The following is a 19,802-nucleotide window of genomic DNA, read 5'->3' as shown; positions in this document are numbered from 1 at the left end:
TACCTGGAAGCATGGCACAGCTCACCAACGCTGTGGTTACTTCTAACATCTCCTCCTCTCCTGGATATTCACCCCATTTTTCATGGGACTACAGTGGTATAGCTGCTACAGTAGTGATGTCCATCTGCTTCCTGCTGGGATTCCCTGGAAACATTGCTGTCATCATTCTCAAGCCAAACTGGGAGAACATGTCCAGTCTGACCCAGAGTTTGATGCTGAACCTGGCTGTGACGGGCCTACTTTGCATGTTTACCGTTCCATTTTGGATTTACTCTTTACTCAACAGCTGGACCCTGGGCCTGGTGGGCTGCAAGATCATAACATATTTTGGGTACTGCAGCATTTATGCCAGCCTGCTGACTGTGACTGTGATGAGTGTCCAGCGTTACTTTCAGGTGGCATACATGCAAAGGAATTTAAATCACGTACAAGCATGGAAGCTGCTGGTTCCACTCTGGCTGGTTGCAATGATCCTGTCCATTCCTGCTTTAGTGGTTCGACAGCTGGTAGAACAGTCAGACTGGACATATTGCAAACATCAACACTATTCGGTGAACCAGTCAATGGCCGTGTTGTTGACAGAGATAGTGGTGGGTTTTGTTTCAGTTTCTGTCAATGTTTTTTCATACATCTGCCTCTACAGAGAGGTGAATCAGGCAGCCTTTTTCAACAATCCACAGACCACCAGACTCATTACCAGCATCATTGTAACCTTTTTTGTCATGTGGGTGCCATGTCTTGCCATAAATGTCCTGGCTGTGGCAGCTATTTCCCTAAACAATAAGGACTTGCTGAAGTTTTGCGAAGCAGCATGGGGCACTGTTACAGCACTAACGTTTGCAAACGGTGCAGTGAATCCACTCCTGTATGCCTTTACTTCTAATCGTTTGTCCACTCTGTGCCAAAGAAATGCTGAACATTTAATGCAGAAGCTCAGAATTCCCCCACAATCTAAGTCAGCAAATGCCATTTCAGACGCAAGATGACAACGTTGAAAGCTCTTTAATTATTTAGATTTTTTTATCAAATGATTTTCCCCCGTGATGCTGGATCTTCTCTGTCCTGCACTGTAAAACAACAACAACAGAAATATACAGCAAAATAATTGCATGTAAAGAACAAAATTACCTAATAATATCACCAGTCACTGTTCTAATACAATTAATCAGACCTAACATTACAGTGCTGTTGGATTTTATTATGTATCTTATATGCAATGTTATACTTTTACTTTTAATCCATAATTAATGTCATAATAATATAACACCCATTAAATAAAAGTCAAAATACTTTTATTAAACTAGTAAATGGGTTTAAAAATACAGCAATCCTATGTTTGTTTTTTATTATACTAACTGTCTAATGGGGGTTTGTGTGTATTTTAATGAAAAGTGGTAACACTTTATAATAATGTAACACTATTAAGCATTAGTAAGTATTAGTATGGTTGTAGTGAGTGCTTAATTCATCATTTATATATCATTACTCCTCCTTGGTATTCCATTTATAAATTAATATGTTTATCCATCTATTACTAATACCAAAAACCATGTACACCATCACTGCTGTACATGGTTTAACTATGTACAGTTACTGCTAGTAAAAACCATAGTCATTATAATAGTCATAATAAAATATGGATATCACTAAGGAGGAGTAATGCTATTTAAATGATGAATTAATTGCTTGATAATATCCTAGTAATGCTTAATAGTGTGACATCATTATAAAGTGCTATCCATAAAGTAAATGGATTTTCCCTTTTAAAAATAGCCATAACACGTCATTGTAATTACAATACGCTGTTAATTACAGATCTTATCACATACTTACTGATGGATTTCAATATTGAAAGAATTCAGGTTTATAAAATACTAGCTTCACTTTATGTAAGTAAAAATAAAATCTATTGCTTGTGTAAAACCACTTTGTCGCTTTTTTTTTAATTTTTTTATTTCAAACTATACTTAGGTTGAATGACTCCAGTGTCTTCATATACAGTCTCCAGAGTATGGTAGCGATATTAGTAGATTATATGAGGAAAGCAGAACAGGACACGACTGTAGGAAGGCTTCAACTGAGCCTCAGGGCCAATGTCTTCAGGCAAGGAGAAACAGAACAAACACTGTCAGTCCTATAGTGGGACGTGTGCTCACAGTCCAGCACCATGCAAATCATCTGAAATTCCCCAGAGAACAACAGAACTTCCAGGTCTGTCACTGGTATCCTGTTCTCTTCACAGATAATAGCACATAATTTCAGGGAAGATGACCGCCAGCTGCCTGCTTAAAGTGTTCTTCCCTTTATTATCGTTTGCTAGGATTTACTTCATGACAGGTAAGTTTGTAGCATAAGCATTTTAAGGATGTTCAGAAATTATACATGTCAATGCTAAAAGATCATATATATACATATATATGCCATTAAGTGGGTATGTTGTAAAGCAGGTTTCAAGCTTCACTTCAAATGTCTTGTTTACTGCCACCATCAGCTTTTATTTTTTGTCACAATGTGAAACTTTTCAGGGACCCTTTATTGATAAATATGAAAAGTACTACATTAATGAATTCTTGATTACAGTTTAAGTGTATACCTCAATATTCAATATGTTTGGTCCTTCAGTGTTAACTTTTATCATCATTCTTATGTTATTACAGTCTCTATTTGTCATATGTTGTGTGCGGCAGGCAGGATTGGAAGACCCAAAATGCACGTTCGACAATCAAAGCTAAACTCAAACCTCAGTTTTATTGCTGGAATCCAGGATAACAAAACAAATTGCAAAACACATGAACTAAACAGGCAGGCAGACGGAACACAAGTTGGGAAATGAGAGAGAACGTGACACCGATCAGAGGGAGACGCAGACACTAAATACAATAGGGAAACAGAGCAAACAGGAAACACCTGAGAAACACAGCTGGCAACTAATCAGACAGATGAGATGGAGGAGAAGCAAAACAGAACATCACACACACCAACTGGAGACTCTCAAAGTAAAACAGGAAGTACAGGGAAAACACACACAGATGCAGACTGACTAGATACAGACAACAGCAGGAGCGACAGACACAACTGGGAACAAGGGAATAAACAGAGACAAGACTATATGTGAGGCATTGAGCAGCGGGGATGCAAGACAACAGAAACCTAAAGACTAGATAAGAAAACTAAGACGACCTAACAACAAAAACAAAGGGATAAGAGAGAGCAGACAGACACACAGAGACATGACAAGGAAACAGACCACCAAGACAAATATGAAGACAAAACAGACTTTTAGTATTTGTCTCCTGTGTCTTGTATTTAGTTTTGCTTGTATAATTTCCGTTGTCATTTTTTAGGTGATTTTTTTAACTTGTGTGTTCCCTGTTCTTCAGAGACACTTGGATTTTGCCATTTTACCTTTAGCTTCAACATAAGTCCTACTCCAAGGTTTGTTTTCAGTTTAACTGCTGGTTTCTAAGCCCTGCATTTTCATGCATCTCATTCCACACTACATGACAGATCACAAGTGTGTGGTAAAATAAAATGCACAATCAATTAAGTTGCCACTTAACCTAAGCACTGCTCTGGTGTAGGAATAACATTTACTATTGTGCAACTATTTTGCTATTTTTTTTAGATTGTGACATATATATATATATATATATATATATATATATATATATATATATATATATATATATACATATACATATATATATATATATATACATATACATATATATATATATACATATACACATATATATATATACATATACATATATATATATATATATACATATATATATATATATATACATATACATATATATATATATATACATATATACATATACATATATATATATATATATATATATATATATATATATATATACATATATATATATATATATATATATATATATATATATATAAACGTTATTCCTTCACCAAAGTAGTAGTTAGGTGTAACCAGGTGTAGCCAAAGTAGTGGTGGCTCTAAGTTATAGGTTTTAGGGTTTTCACTAAAACACCACAGCACTGAGATGTGTAATTTCTGAACATCCTTAAAATGCTTGTGGTTGAAATTTACCTTTTTGGTAAGTAAAGTAAGTTTGACTTGACACCAACAAGTCATAATGAATCTACTGAAAGAAACAATAACAAGTCTGTATGAGTGAAGGAGACATTAGAATAGATACAACTGTCTAAATTTAAAGAGGCATGTGTACTGAATCCTAACTATTGGGTACAAGCAGCTAAAAAACTGAAACCACTAGCATTACCTCAGTCATTAACTTTGCTAGCAAGCCCACTCTCCTCTGAATATTATGAAAGCAAAGGGTTGGTTCAGTAGTTTAAAAATAGTTAGTTGACACCTCTGTTAACTAGAGTAAAGGTAGTGTGTTATATTAGCAAGCTACTGATACTGAACTTAAGTTTCTTATATTTGTCTTGCAGATGCAACATGTACAGTTGTGCCTGGTGCACATTGTGAATGATCCTTTTTCCTCCCCTAAAATTAGTTATTGATGTTTTTACAACAATTTTAGAATGTTCCCGATGTCCACACACAATTTAATAATTACTGAAAATCTTGTGAAATATGCTTAATTCATATAAAATTATACTGATGTGAGATAATAAAGATAATTGCTTTGTTTGGTTACGAAAGCCATTAAATAAATATGGTCTAGTACACCCCACGCCCCCTTTTAGACTCACCCCTGTTGATGCTGATACTAATGCTTCCATGTAAAATAGCACGGTTATAATAAATGTATATTTAAACATGGTGTCAGATAGTGACAGATGAAGCCTCATGGAGACTTTTAGCTTTCCATTTAAATGATTTAAAAAAAGGTTAGTTTCTTAAGGCTTCATGTGCAAACATACCCCCCTGCTGGTCAAAACCTTTATTGTCATTTCAATTATTTGTGACGCCGTTTTGGCTGTCATGCAACAGTGTCAACATAGACGTAATCACTGCCTAGAATTAAAAAAATAAAATAAAAACACTCTAATTTGATTGTATGTGGCTCATTCATTTATCAAAAAAAAAATGTTGATTGATGTGCGGTTGACAGTAGTAGAAGTCTATCAATGTCAAAAACCTTGTTAGTATGATTTCAGTATATTTTTGAATAAATCCAATCTGAATCCATGACATGAGATGTTGATGTTAAAATCGCAGTCTTTTCAAATGATGAGACAGTGATTGTGCTAATGAATACTGGGCGGATGTTGACTTTTATCATTTTTATCAAGATATTATATTTTTTCCACTGTGCTTAGACTCAGTTTCTCTTTTTGCTAATAACCACTCTGGCTTTGGAGAAACCGTTTCACATTGTGCTGAGAGGCAGGAGTGCAAAACTATCCCACAGTAATCTTGCCTAGATGATACCCATAGATGCAGTGTTGTTGCCATTGACACACAATTAACACTTCCCAATGGAATGAAAAAAAGAAAACTGACTTGTGTATATTATAGTAGTAACACATTTCATTATTTACAGGCATATTATTTGTAATACTTTATTGGTAGAGATCACCTCATGGGTGGAGCAGCTCTTCACCTCTTCAATCTTTCTTCTTTTAGCAGACTCCATGGAAACAAGCTCTTCTATGTCACAGGCAAACTGGCGAAATTCCAATATGAACACTGACACAGGAATGTTGAGGGAATCCTTTTATATATGTTGATAAATATCAACAGTGATCAAACTAATTCCTGAATCAGTGAGGCTTCAGACGTCATCAATGATGCCACTCATTTGCAGTGTTGGTAAGTTACTTTAAATTAGTAACTTAGTTACATTACTAGTTACTTCTATCAAAAGTAACTCAGTTACTTTAAGTTACTCATTACTTTCAAAGTAGCTAGTTACTAGGGAAAGTAACTTTGGTTTTACTCAGAATTCTCTTGTTAATGTGTTGCTTCCGTAACTGGATACCCAGCAAGATTGCCAGTCTTCTAGCTTGCTTACTTGCCACAAGTGCACTGTGCCACCTACCAACAGAAAAGAAAAAATAATCTGCATATTTCCACGAGAGAAATCCCACGCCTGGACCGTCATTGACCGCCGCCATGATTCTAGCCTACGTCACAGCGCCATGTGCGCTTTTTACATCCAACACGAAAACTGCAGTCGTGGTGCTTTCGATTGTACTCAGAACTCAGAAATTCTGCCTTCGGAATAGGAAGATGTAGGTAACACCAGACTGCAGATGAGTTGCATACAGGGCTGGACTGGGACAAAAAATTGGCCCGGGCATTTTGATTAGGAAAAATCATAAAGCCTTTGAATGAAAACAAATGCTGTTGTGACAGTGATGTACACTGTTTTGATGGTATATATGTATCAATCTATCAATCATTTGTTGTAAGATTCAGATAATTATTTGTTAAAAGCGAGATATTTTAAATGAGAATAAGAAACAAAAGTATTTCTTTGTGCTCCCCTCTCCCTGTTAATGCCCTACATGGCGCCCCTGGCAAAACATTGCTAGACCCGCCCCTGCACAGTTACCAACTGTCAGCTACATAGAAAAGGATCCTGGTGTTATTTGTCTCTCAGAAACAGTTCATAACTCCCCTTCAACTCATTCATGTCACCCAAAAGGTAAACCTGTTTCTCCATCAGCTCTGATGATTCAGTAAGGACGTCTCCTGGTTTCATCTTCATGTTTCCCTCTCACCACATATCCAAACCGATATCATGACCAGCAGCTTTTACAGCTGTGGCTCCAGCAAACATCAGCTGATACTAGAAATTAATATTAAATAAATTCTAACAACAGCTGATCAAGCTTAAACATGCTGCTGTTGTTTAACGCGACATCTGCTGGTTTCCTCTTTCTGGCGCAAAGCAGGCGATAAACAAACAAGAGAGAAAACCCGATCAGCTGATCATTGATCAGTTTCATGATTGAAGTAGCAACAGGAGAGGGAGGGGGAGAGAATTAGAGGAGAAGAGGCAGCTGACAGCGTAAAGACACAGAATAACTCCAGCTTTGTGTCTTTTTCATTCTAGCTAAAGTCCGGTACAAACTGCGTTCCTTTTCACCTCAATACGAAACGCGTAATATTTTCTCTGAATATGGGACGATTCCGTTTTTTACGGCAACTCTAATAATTAACCTTATGAACATAATAAAGTTCAACATCAGTAACATCATAGCACCCACCCAGCTGTATAGAAACTCCGTCATGCTAGCTAGTACCCAGCATGAAAAAGTCAGCATAACGAAAATAAACTCCACCTAAACTTGGTTTTTATCTGACCCAGATAGACATCAGGTCATAACTTCTTACCTGAAGTTCAGTTCACCTGACACTCGGACCGGCGGCCGCCTTGGGTCTCTCCTCCTCCTGCCTCCCCTTTCCCTCATCCACCTGCTGGCCTCCACCACTAGCTAATGTTACTGAATCTGTGGAAGCTCCGCGATAGCCACCACAAGAAGTAACGAATAACGACCCTATCTAAATCCCAGTAACGATTAACGCGTTCCTCATTTTGGCATAATAACTAGTTACCGTGCTCGTTACCACAATAATAACATAGTTACTGTAACGCGTTACTTAATAACGCGTTAGTCCCTACACTTCTCATTTGCAAGCGAGCCTCAATACACGCTTGATAAGGGACTTCCTGGATTTCTTGACACATACTTCAAAGCCTCGAAATACTGTGGCCCATCACTATCAGACGGGGATTTTATTGTTTGTCTCGTGTTGTCAGCCTTCATTTTGATTTATTATATGATATTATCATTTCTCCCTTTTTTTAAATGTGTCAGTGTTGGAAAAAAATGGCAAAATCTCCAATTGTATAGCATGAACTCCTAAATATGAAAGCGTATGCTCAAGCTTAAGAGATATGGACTATGAATCAAGTTTGGGTGTTGACAGAATGCATACAGAAGGCATGTAAAATCCTGAAAACAGTGACAGCAGGTGTTTACGTCAACACGACAGTTTCTTTCTTATTAGTTCCCCTTTGACAGCATCAAATGAGAACAACTTGTTCACCTAATGGTACATCTATTATAATAACTTGCTTAGTGCACAATATTGTCAGCAAGCTTGAAGCATGGCACAACTCACCGCCACAGTGAACACCCTTAACTTTTCCTCCACTCCTGGATATTCACCCATCACCTCCTGGTCCACAGGCATGGCTCCTACAGTGGTGCTGTCCATCTGCTTCCTGCTGGGATTCCCTGGAAACATCACTGTCATCATTCTCAAGCCAAACTGGGAGAACATGTCCAGTCTGAGCCAGAGTTTGATGCTTAGTCTGGCTGTGTCAGACCTGCTCTGCATGCTTACCATTCCAGTGTGGATTTACTCTTTCCTCAATAGCTGGATGATAGGTGAGGCATCTTGCAAACTCATTACATACTTTGTGTATTGCACCATTCATGTCAGCCTGCTGACTGTAACTCTGCTGAGTGTCCAGCGTTACCTTCAGGTCGTTCACCTGCAAAGGAGTTTAAATCAGGTTGAAGCATGGAAGCTGCTGGTTCCGCTCTGGCTGGCTGCAATGATCCTGTCCACTCCTGAGTTGGTAGTTCGAAAGCTGGTGGAACAACGACAGTGGACAAAATGCAAAAATAAACACTCTTCTGATGGCCAGAGGTTGGCTGTGGTGTTGACAGAGACTCTTGTAGTATTTCTTTCACTTTCTGTCATAATGTTTACATACATCCGTCTCTACAAAAAGGTGAATCGGGCAGCGTTTTTCAGCAATCCACAGACCACCAGACTAATTACCAGGATCATTGTGACCTCTGTTGTCCTGTGGATGCCATATCTTTCTATAAATGTGTTGGGTGTGGTAGCTATTTCCTTGAAGAACGAGGGACTGCTGAAGTTTTGTGAAGACAGCTGGAGCATTGTTGGAGCACTAACATTTATAAATAGTGCAGTGAATCCACTCCTGTACGCCTTCACTTCAATCCGTTTGACAACTCTGCGCCAAAAATTTGCTGAACACTTAATACAGAAGTTCAGAAATTCCCCAAATCTGACTCTGTCAAGAGATATCAGTGCAGAAGCAATATCTCAATTTTAAAAGCTCCCAGGGGAATTAATTTTCCCCTTGTGACATTGGAAAAGGCATCTTTTGGTCAAGTGATTTCTCTCCTGCTGTTACATGTAGGTTGTGGTGCTCTCTATTTGTCACAATGAGTTTTTGGTTTAAGCTCTAAATGTGAAAATACATGTTTGTTGACAAGGAAGCAGACAAATGTTGAAAGAATTAAAAAATCCATTACATTAGAGGAAGCAGCTGTGTGTTCTTCCTGGTAAGAGTGGGAACACAATGTAAAATGACTTCACTATAGCTGAAAATGTTCTGTAATAGTTTTAATATTTCTTAGAGAAATGTTTGCCAGTTCTGATGAGGTGTTTGTGCTTATCTATGTTCCCGAGGATTTGATGAGCTGGCTAACTAGAGATTGACCTTACTCAATGTATAGGAATTTCTTTTATTTGTGTATTAATCACATTATTTTATTGTATAATGCCTTGGTGCCACTGGATTTTAGCATGTCTCACACTCATGCAGTTACACAGATGGTGGGGGTCTGGTAAGGAAGTTGGGGGAAGCAGACAACTCCACAGGAAGAATCTTTTGTCTCTTCGATGACTCTGGGAGGTAGCAAGGGAGTGTGAACCTTAAGGTGTGAAACAACTGTGTACTGCCTTTTGTTCCTGGAGAAGGTATTTAACTGGGAGCCATGCTAGGGTCAGGAATAGACTGCTGACTGTCGGCCCCGCGGTCATGCAGGCTCTCCACCAAGCTTGGTTTTTCTGTTCTTTGTTTGTGATTAAATAATGTTAGCTACCGCTCACCGCTTGTCTGCAGGCTTTATTTAAATGGAAAACATCCACAACACTCAATAATAAAGTAAATTTCCCAAATACCATATGTAAGTAATATAATATCTAGAAATGCATTAAATGTAGAAACAACACCAAAAGTAGTTAAATCGTCTCCTGCAACTCTGTATAGCATGAGATTATTAATACTGATGCAGTAAATAAGACTAACATCACTTCCCTGTTGTAATTGGTTAAAGTGGAACTAATTTTGCATTGCTTTATGTACTGTTGCACAGTTTTGTTTTGTTTTTTTGTTTTTTTACAGTGCATCATATTATGCACATTTCTCAACTGTTTAACTAAAACCTGTAAAGGTACAACTATATCTGGCACAGTTACAGAGTACCTGTGTGTGTTCTCTTCTTCCTTCAGAAAAGGTTTTAGAGAAATGTATTTTAAAACTTCACTCACTTCAATTCTTTCACCGCCTCTGTGATTGTATTCACTGGAAAATCTCAACAAAGCTCTGCATTGTTCTTTCACTGAAATGCCCCATGACGTGTTGAAGAATTATTATTCTATTCGCGTATTTACTCTTCAGCTTAAAATATCATCTGCTTTCGCTGCTTTTGGCCTCTTGTATAGCAATATTATGCTTTACCACTAGATCGCAGTAGAGGCTTTGATACTTCATGGTAATATGAGCCAAAACAAAAAACAAAGCAACTGACTGATTATGTCTTACCTAAGAAAACAATATTGCAGCAGAAATGAATTCCCCTTATTTTTTTGAAAAGCTGCTTCTGTGTCCATTAATGACTTTCTCAAAAGTCATTTTCTGCAGGGTCTTCCTCGTCTTGTTATTAAACAGAATTTTAAACCATTTTTTTTATTTCTTTTAGCCATGTTCGTTTTTCTTCCACACATTCTTGTATCAAAAAACATTACATTCAATCATGTTCACATTTTAAAACAACTTGATTTTCTTTTTTTTTTGTTGTGTTATATGTATAAATCTACAAAATAATTAACTTACCTCAGTTTTCTTATTTACAGTAAATCTGTAAATAAATTCTGCTGTTGTCATGGACTGTGTGCAGCAGACAGGAATGGGGAACCCAAAATGCAGACTCCAGGAGGCAAACGTGAACGCAAAACTCAGCTTTTATTGCGGGAGGGCAAAAAACAGAAACTAAGGCTACGTTCACACTGCAGGTCTTAATGCTCAATTCCGATTTTTTGATCAAATCAGATTTTTTTTTTCCTCTGGTTGTTCACACTACAAATAAAATATGACAGCAAACACGCTCTAGTGTGAACGGTTCACGGCCCTCAAAGTGGCCGGCATGCGCAAAAGAAGACGTCACACACAACGCGCTCTGTTTACGGAAGTAAAAATGGCGGCTACAGAGCTAGTTATTCAAGTTTAGCTTGAATAGAATTGTCTCCCCATATGCTAAACTAGTCCAAAACCTCACTTTCTGTCCATTGACTCGCTCCGTCTCCAGTTTCCACTGCCATACTTTCTCGTTTGTCTTCTCCGGCACTGATAATTGGTGTCTGTCTTGTGCCAGTGACATAAAAGACGGATTTTATGCGACATGACCATTCAAACAGCAGTCGCTTTCTAAAACATCAGATATGTATCGGATTCAGTACCACATACGAAAGTGGCCAAAGTCGGATTTGTAAATATCGCATTTGTGCTGTTCAAACTGTCATACCATGATCTGATATGGGTCACATATGGTCAAAAAAGTCAGATTTGATGCACTTTCGCCTGCAGTGTGAACGTAGCCTAACTTAAACAGGCAGAACACACACCACAGAATAAGGAGATCGGAAAACACAGGGCTTAAATACGCAGTGGGATAACGAGGGAACGAGATAAAGGAGTAGAGCACAGCTGGGAGTAATCAAACATGACACGAACAAGGGGAAGCAAAACTGAAAACATTAACATAGGATGCAGACTGTCAAAGTAAAACAGGAAACATAACACAGAGACGCGGGCTTGACAAGGGGATACGGCTGCCAGGGGAGACAAAGAGAGAAACCAAAAGACTAAGAACTCTAAATAACACAAAAGCAAAGACTATTAATAATAAACAACACAAAACACTGGGTCACAGACCCAGGACCATGACGGCTATCCAGCTTCAAAAATCTTTCTGTGCAGTAGTTTTAACACTGCGACTAACCTGCTTATCATTACTATCGTACAATTAGACTACATGTGGAAAAGCGATTCTAACGATGTAAGGGAGCTTTGCTGCAGCCAGCAAAGCTATGCAGAGCTATGAAATGCTACTTCCCCTTTGTGGTGATGCAATCTCCAGAACCCCAACAAAAAAATCCACGACATACTGCAATGACATAAAGCCTTTTACATGAACAAATTCTTAAAAACTTTGTAGGTGTCACATTTTTCAAAATGATAGTTAAAATAACACAAAAAGAATGGCAATCATATATATCATGTCTTTCACAATCAGAATTCACTTAATTGACTAAAAGAACGTCAGGAGCTGTTTTAAGGCCAGTTGCAAAAAGCACAAGTATTTCCAGCTTGGAAAGGTCTGCATTGCTGAGCTGGACTTCCCAACATGACCAACTGGATGGAACAGTATGGCCAGAATTGTTTTTTTTGGGGTCCAGCTGGATGAGTGGATACTTGTTTTGGACAGACTTTTGAATTATTTGGCTTCCCATACAACATTTCGACTAAAATGTTGCTTTGAGTTTTATATAAAGCTTTTAGGCTCAAGAATTTAATGATCAGCACCAATATTAAGACAGTTGTTTTTAAACACACAACACTTAAATTTGAGCTTCTTGCAAAGTCACACCAGGTCTTTGCCTCCCATAAATCCACTGCTTTGTATGTTGTTAAATTCTCAGTTCTTTGATCTTTGGGCTGAAGGAAGGACAACACTCGGTGTATAAATGCTCAATCAACAATCATTTTATTCCATACAATTCTCATTATTCCATACAACACTTTTGAGCATAAACCATCCGGAGGGGAGATGAGCGCGCCTGATCTCGTCATGTCTGAGCGTTTCTCACATTCTTATACCTTTAGCCCCCCTCCACAGTCATAAAACCTAAACATCCACATTCTTTCTCTCTCTCAGTGAGCCTAAGTTATGACCTTGGCTTCCTGTGCAGTATGTTCTGTTCTTTTCTAATCAGACAAATAAGGCCATGATTCTCTGAAAACGATATTTCTTATAACGCAGCAGTAGCATGCATCATAAAACAATATCATTCACCATAAATCGGCAATCTAATGTAATACAAATCAGTTTAATAACTGTACTAGTTATCACCTTCTTCTAAGTCAGGAGAATAATGCAAACTAAAACTACAAACTGATTTCACAATCTTTAATTAGGGGTATAACGTGGCATAAGATAATATAATAATCTCACAATGTTCAGACGTGTTTACAAAGACTTCAAGGATCCAGTGGCAGATCTTGGGATATTTTATAGGTGTGAATCTCACTGCATCATTTAAGTCCCTCTGCTCACGCTCCTCAATTTCCACCTATGGCTTGAAAACACCCCCAGCCACCCTCCTCTGCAACTTCCCTTTACTGCGTGCATGTCCTGCTTCCTGTCTGACTCAGATGTAAACACCTGGTACACCGGCCTGCACATAACAGTTTTGATACATCAAATCATCAGATGTCTTTGCCACTGAGCAAAGTTGATAAACCACCATCTCACCTCCTGGGTCTTTGTTACCTTCACCCTAGGAAGAGGGACGAGTGCATGGACAGAATAGACCCCAATTGATCTCACTTTGAGAGTTGCAGGGACAAGTTGGGTATGGGACAGCCTCACCCTAGGAACAAGGAAAGGTTCAGGGACTGGCTGGAACCTGGCCCTGGCTGCTCTCACCCTGGGGTTTAGATTAGTGGAGGGATTAGCTCAGGAGAAATAACAGTCTTTGGAGATTCAGATAACCAAGAGTGTGATTATAGATATGGTCTTTGTCTCTAGTAAACAGTGAGTGTTTATGCTAAGACACACAAACTTGGCATAGACAAAAGATAAACAAGCATGGGGACATGACAGACTACATATAGGGGATGGTAGGAAGAACAGACAGAGACAAGACTAAGATGAACAGGATAAGAGAGGGAATAAGCTAATAATGAGCTTGTGCCTCACTCATGTTATTGCCCGGCCAGATGGAAACACAAAACAATGAGTCGTCAGACTCAGGACCATGACAGTTAAAAAAACAACAACAACAACAAAAATCTTATGATGATTTGCGGGTGGAAAAAACATTTGGTGTGGTTTCATTTTCCACTCTATGTCTAAAAAAAACTCATGTGAAAGTTAGCGAAAGACATGCAAATATGGTTGGATACAAAAATGCAAAATTCCAGAAATGCCCAGCTGGAAATAAACACATCCACAGCTCCCACTAAATGCTGTCCTCATTGTAAAAAAACAACAACAACAACAACAAAAAACATAGCTGTCCACCCACATTTCTAGGCTTCTATGATGTTTAATGGCTCAAATTGTAGAAAATCTACAATTTGATGACATCAAAGTGATAAAGTTTAATTTATGTTTCTAGATGTTCTTACACTGGTGCTCTCTGAATAAATGGAAATAAATGCAAAGATTTACAGAAAGAGTCATGCAAAAATCTTGAAACCATCAATGCAAATGTTTGAATCAGCATCACAGTATCTTTGTTACAAGTTCCTCTTTGACTTCATCAAAAGTAACGACTTGTTCATGTGGCTGCACATTTATCATCATCATCACTTCTTCAGTGCACAACAGTCAGCAAGTTTGCAGCATGGCACAATTCAACTCCACCATGGTTACTTCTAACATCTCTTCCTCTCCTGGAGATTCACCTCATCCTTCCTTGGACTCCAGGGGTCTGGTTCCTGCAGTAGTGATGTCCGTCTGCTTCCTGATGGGATTCCCTGGAAACATTGCTGTGATCATTCTCAAGCCAAACTGGGAGAACATGTCCAGTTTGAGTCAAAGTTTGATGCTGAGTCTGGCTGTGTCAGACCTGCTCTGCTTGGTTACCCTTCCACTGTGGATTTACTCATTCCTCTATGGGTGGACCTTTAGGCTGGTGGGCTGCAAAATCATAACATATTTTGTGTATTGCAGTCTTTATACCAGTCTGCTGACAGTGACTGTGCTGAGTGTCCAGCGATACCTTCAGGTCGTTCACCTGCAGAGGAGTTTAAATAGGGTAAGAGCAAAGATGCTGCTGCTTCCGCTCTGGCTGGCTTCAATGATCCTGTCCACTCCTGCTTTAGTCTTTCGACAGTTATCTGAAGATCAGCGATGGACAACATGCAGTAATCAATACTCCTTCGAGGGCCAGCGGATGGCTGTGGTGTTGTCAGAGACTCTTGTAGGATTTGTGTCGCTTTCTGTCATTGTTTTTTCATACATCAATCTGTACAGAAAAGTGAGTCGGGCAGTACTTTTCAACAATCCACAGACCACCAGACTGATTACCAGCATCACTGTGACCTTGGTTGTCCTGTGGGCACCATATCTTGTCATTAATGTAATTAGCATGGCAGCGATTTCCCTAAAGAACGAGGGCCTGCTGAAATTTTGTGATGACATTAGGCGCACTGTTGCAGCAATAATATTTGTAAACAGTGCCCTGAATCCACTCCTGTATGCCTTTACTTCTAATCGTTTGTCCAGCCTGTGCCACAAAGCTGCTGAGCTTTTCATACAGAAGTTCAAAATTTCCCAAACTATGTCCACAGATCTCACTGCTGGAGAAGCAACTCAATGACAAAAGCTGATTGGGAAATTAAGTCAAAAAATCTCCTCTATCCCATTGATACACACAGTGTGCCGTCCACTCTATCACAGACAGCTGTTGGTGGTTGCTGGTGTAACGATAAACTTTGAGGTTAAGCAACATCGCCCCTCAAACCAGCTGTGTGCTGATTACAGCTGGTCCTCAAACAGAGGAAATACATCTTTGTGGAAAAGAATTATGGAAACACTAAACACTAAAAAGAATCAATGTACATATTAAATGAAATACCATTATAGGCAATCAATTATTACCTTAATTTATGGTATAATCTCCATTTTCTCTTTCTTTTTTTTCTTTTTTTGCACATTAGTTTTTATGGAAATACAGAATGACGGATTCTTTTCTTTTCTTGTTTTGGTTTTCTTTTTTCTCAATTCTTGTTTCTTTTTAAAGTATTCTATATCCAAGGATTGTTGTTTTTTCCTCTTAGTTATAGCATTGTCACTGCTATCAGCAGGGAGAGGGAAGGGGGGGGGGGGTAGCTTTGTACTTACTGGGGTGCTGAGCTGAATGTGGTTTTGGTGCAAGTGCCACCTCTCTCTCGTACAGCCAGAGAGAGCTGGCAGTTTACCTTCCATTGAAATACATTGAATGTATGGAAAACTCCCACAGAAGAGACTACAGCACTTATGGACAAACCAGTACTAGAGGCGTCAGGATTCCCAGAACCAATGTTTTATGGATTTTTCCTTATTACAGAGGTCACACATCTGAGTATGATGACTCAGATATGACACTTAATGTAGATGCTCAACAGGGACAACCCGAGGCCCTCCGCCACACTACCCAAAAATAAAGACTGGACTTTTTCATTGTGCAAGCAACTGTACATAGAAGTTAGAACTTTTATTGTCAAAGTTCTAATATTTTACAGTTTTGGTTCATTTTTGGTTAAAGGCAAACTTTTTGTATGAGCTTGTATGGTGTGATGGTTAAAACAATTCAACTGTAGGAAAATATAAAATGTTAATCTAAATATCATTGAGTGCAGTATAAATGGATGCAGACATCTACATTCATAAAAAAACACTAACATTATAATATTGGTTCTTTTCTTTTATGTTAGCACTGAAAAACATTCAAATATGTTGTGTTACAAAGATGTAAAATTCAAAACGTTCTCACATGCAAACAAAATAAACAAATTCAAAACACATAAAATTTTGTCTGCCTTGTCAATAAAATAAAAATTAGAAGAAAAAAAAAACTACTAGATTAATTCCATCACGGGCTCAAAGCGAAAAGATGAAGCACAACAACAGGCTTCATGCAGGTCCTCAGGAATCTGCAACCCACTCTGATCTATAACAAAAAAAATCTATAGACATGCAGATGGATGAACCAGTCCAGCAGAATGAATGTAGGTTTGAATTTAACGACAGCATCATGTTTGAGGTCAAAGTCTGAGCCATGTGGACACCGATCTGGGTGGGTTCAACAAATATATACACATGAAATTGTCACCCGAAAAACACAGCAAACATTCAAAAATAAACCAAAACATCAGAACTCAAAATACTGGGTCGAATCGACCCAGAACCATGACAGAAATGTGCATAGAACAGCAATGCTTTTGTTAAAGGAAATTAAAGCGATTTACAGATAGACTTACTGAGACATCTGCCGATTTTTGCAGTTAGCCATGTTAAATTTAAATTTATGTTTGAATGAGCATGCAAATGCCCCATAAATGAGCCAAGGGTAACCCTTTTTTGAAACCCCTGCAGTTTTATTTTAACAACCAGTTTTGCTGCTACATGCAGTTGTAGTCAATTTATTACACAAGCTCCTCCCCTCTCCTTGAACATGATCCCACATAGTTTTAATGGTAAATTATGTGTATTATACACATAATGCTTAAAATGAATGCTTGAAACATTTGCACGAATAGCAGGATGGTAGCTGACACAAGTCCTCAGCAAGGAACAAGTGCCTTTTAATGAACGCAACACGTAAACTTACATAATGCAGCAGGACTTTTCGTGTGTGTTCATCAGTTAGCCATCTTAACTATATCGCTCAACAACATTTTTCTTCCTCTTTTTACAACAACACCAGTGGTGCAGTTTGGTTTCTAACACTACAGGAAACAAAACGGGATTTAATGCAGTTTTATTAAGCACATTCTGTGTAAACAGAATTTGGTCACAAAAAACACCTTGAGTCTTATTTAGTTTCTGTTCTGGAGGTTTTTTATATGATCATCAGATGGAGATGTCCTCATGTTAGTTCCATGTGTCTCAAAGTGCTTAAAAAGTAGAAAAGATCCAATAAATATAGCCATAAATATTTGAGTATAAAAATTAGTGTTTGATTTCTACTTCCAGGTGTTCTTACACTGGTGTTCTGTAGGAATCTATAGATTAAAAATAAAGATTCATGGAAAGAGCTATGCAAAAATCCTGAAGGCAAATGTTCAGCATTAAAGTTTCCTTTTTATTTGTTCCTATTCGACTGCATCTTGTTCACCTGAGTGCACATTTATCACTATCAGTCATTCCGTGTACAACACTGCTATCTGGCTTGCAGCAAGGAACAACTCAACATCTCCTCCCACAGCGGTAAAGTCTACCTGCTTCCTGGCTGTGTCAGACCTGCTATGCATGCTGCTTGCTATTCAAGTGTGGTTTTACTCTTTCCTTTACAGCTGGACATTCAGTCTCAAGGCCTAAAAGTTGGCAATGTAGCTCGGCTACTGCAATGTTTATACAGACTGTGATTTGTGAGTGTCCAGCGTTATCTTCAGATGGGCTACATTGGGATGAAGTTAGATGAAGTTGAAGCAAGCAGGCTGCTGCTTCCACTCTGGCAGGTCACAATGATCTTGTCTATTCCTGTTTTAGTGTTTCTCCTGGTAAAAGATGAGCAATAACATGCTGCAAATTTCACTATTGCTCAAATGGCCGGAGTATGGCTTTGCTGTTGACAGGGTTCCCGATAGGATTTGGGTCATTTTATGTCATTGTTTTTGCATACATCAGTCTCTACAGAAATGTGCTGAGTATATGTTATCATAGCAAAGTGATTGGGAGAAATACCACTGTCTGCATTTTACAGTGAGGCCAAGAGTTAAGTGACCAGCAGATGGCACACTATTTTCATAATTAAAATGATGTGTGTTCCTTTTAACATCTCATTGTTTGAATTATCCAACAACACAACCTTTTTTCTGGCTTTAGTCAATTTTTATATTTATGGTTGTAATTTAATTTGTAAATCTGGAATTAATCCAAAGTTTCACAAAAATATACAACATTACTACCAGCAAAAAAATGAAAAAAACAAACAAACAAAACAAAAACAAAAGTTAAAATAAAAATAAAAGTCTTAAAAACTCAAATTTAACTTTGTTATTACTGTGGATTTTTAAAAATCCAGTTCAGATGACTGGTTCCATCGCTGTTTGGGCTCAGTGGACTCATTGGTACGGGGGCTGCATTTAGGGTCCTCATAGACATCCACAACCAATACAAAAAAGTCTAACAGGGGTGAATTACTCAATTTCCCTCTGGAATTAATAAAGTTTCTCTGATTCTGAATCAGCATCATAAATGTAGTTTTAGTGACCCCACTGCTTGAGACTGCAATTTAAACAATGTGGACACAGATCCTGAGCCTTAAAACAATAAAGCCATCAGTCCAAATCAGATCTTAGTCAACTGGTCTCCTGCCCCATGCAACTGTAGTTAAATGAATACACAGGCTCTTCACCTCTCATTCATCTGATGCATGTGTCAAAAAGGAAAAATCACTTGAAAGAATTGAACGTGATTCATAGTGAAAGAGCAACTAATGTACTTGGCAATTAGACTCCGATGACCCACCATGGAAGAACAGAATCCATGCAGTAATAGGATTTAGGACAGGACCCCCACAGACACTGGTGGTGGTGAAGATGACTGAGGCTGGATGGAGCTCTGGCTGAGGTGTCTAAGGTGGAGATGGGAAGGAGGTTGTTAAATGGAAAGGGATTCTGAAAAGGAGAATGACTGACAGCAACAACTGAAACCAGATGATCGGACTAGAGTAATGATTTCAGTATTGAGATTGAGTGTGGAAAAGTGGTAGTCATTAAAAGAACAGAAAAGCAGCCAAACATCCAGGAAAGCAGCAAGATGAGTGATTACAGGTCTTCTTTATT

The 19,802-nt window shown here is 38.4% G+C and overlaps 3 protein-coding genes across 3 annotated transcripts; all 3 read left to right on the top strand.

Annotated features, from left to right (window-relative positions):
* Positions 1–11: 11 nt before the first annotated feature.
* Positions 12–986, top strand: LOC146371546 (leukotriene B4 receptor 1-like). Its single transcript, XM_084953336.1, has one exon. The coding sequence runs from the start codon at positions 12–14 to the stop codon at positions 984–986; it is 975 nt and encodes a 324-aa protein (XP_084809462.1).
* A 7,094-nt stretch (positions 987–8,080) lies between these two features.
* LOC146371545 (C-C chemokine receptor type 8-like) lies at positions 8,081–10,074 on the top strand. Its single transcript, XM_084953962.1, has one exon. It carries the CDS (start codon positions 8,088–8,090, stop codon positions 9,069–9,071), a length of 984 nt encoding a protein of 327 aa, XP_084810088.1. The 5' UTR covers positions 8,081–8,087; the 3' UTR covers positions 9,072–10,074.
* A 4,579-nt stretch (positions 10,075–14,653) lies between these two features.
* On the top strand, positions 14,654–15,631 carry LOC146371544 (leukotriene B4 receptor 1-like). Its single transcript, XM_084953335.1, has one exon. The coding sequence runs from the start codon at positions 14,654–14,656 to the stop codon at positions 15,629–15,631; it is 978 nt and encodes a 325-aa protein (XP_084809461.1).
* Positions 15,632–19,802: the final 4,171 nt, after the last annotated feature.

Source organism: Perissodus microlepis, chromosome 15 (assembly GCF_051167445.1).
Source record: "Perissodus microlepis isolate ML-2025 ecotype Zambia chromosome 15, ASM5116744v1, whole genome shotgun sequence".
Taxonomy (NCBI): Eukaryota; Metazoa; Chordata; class Actinopteri; order Cichliformes; family Cichlidae; genus Perissodus; species Perissodus microlepis.
The sequence above is the reverse complement of the archived record's forward strand: the minus strand, read 5'-3'. Positions and strand labels throughout refer to the sequence as shown.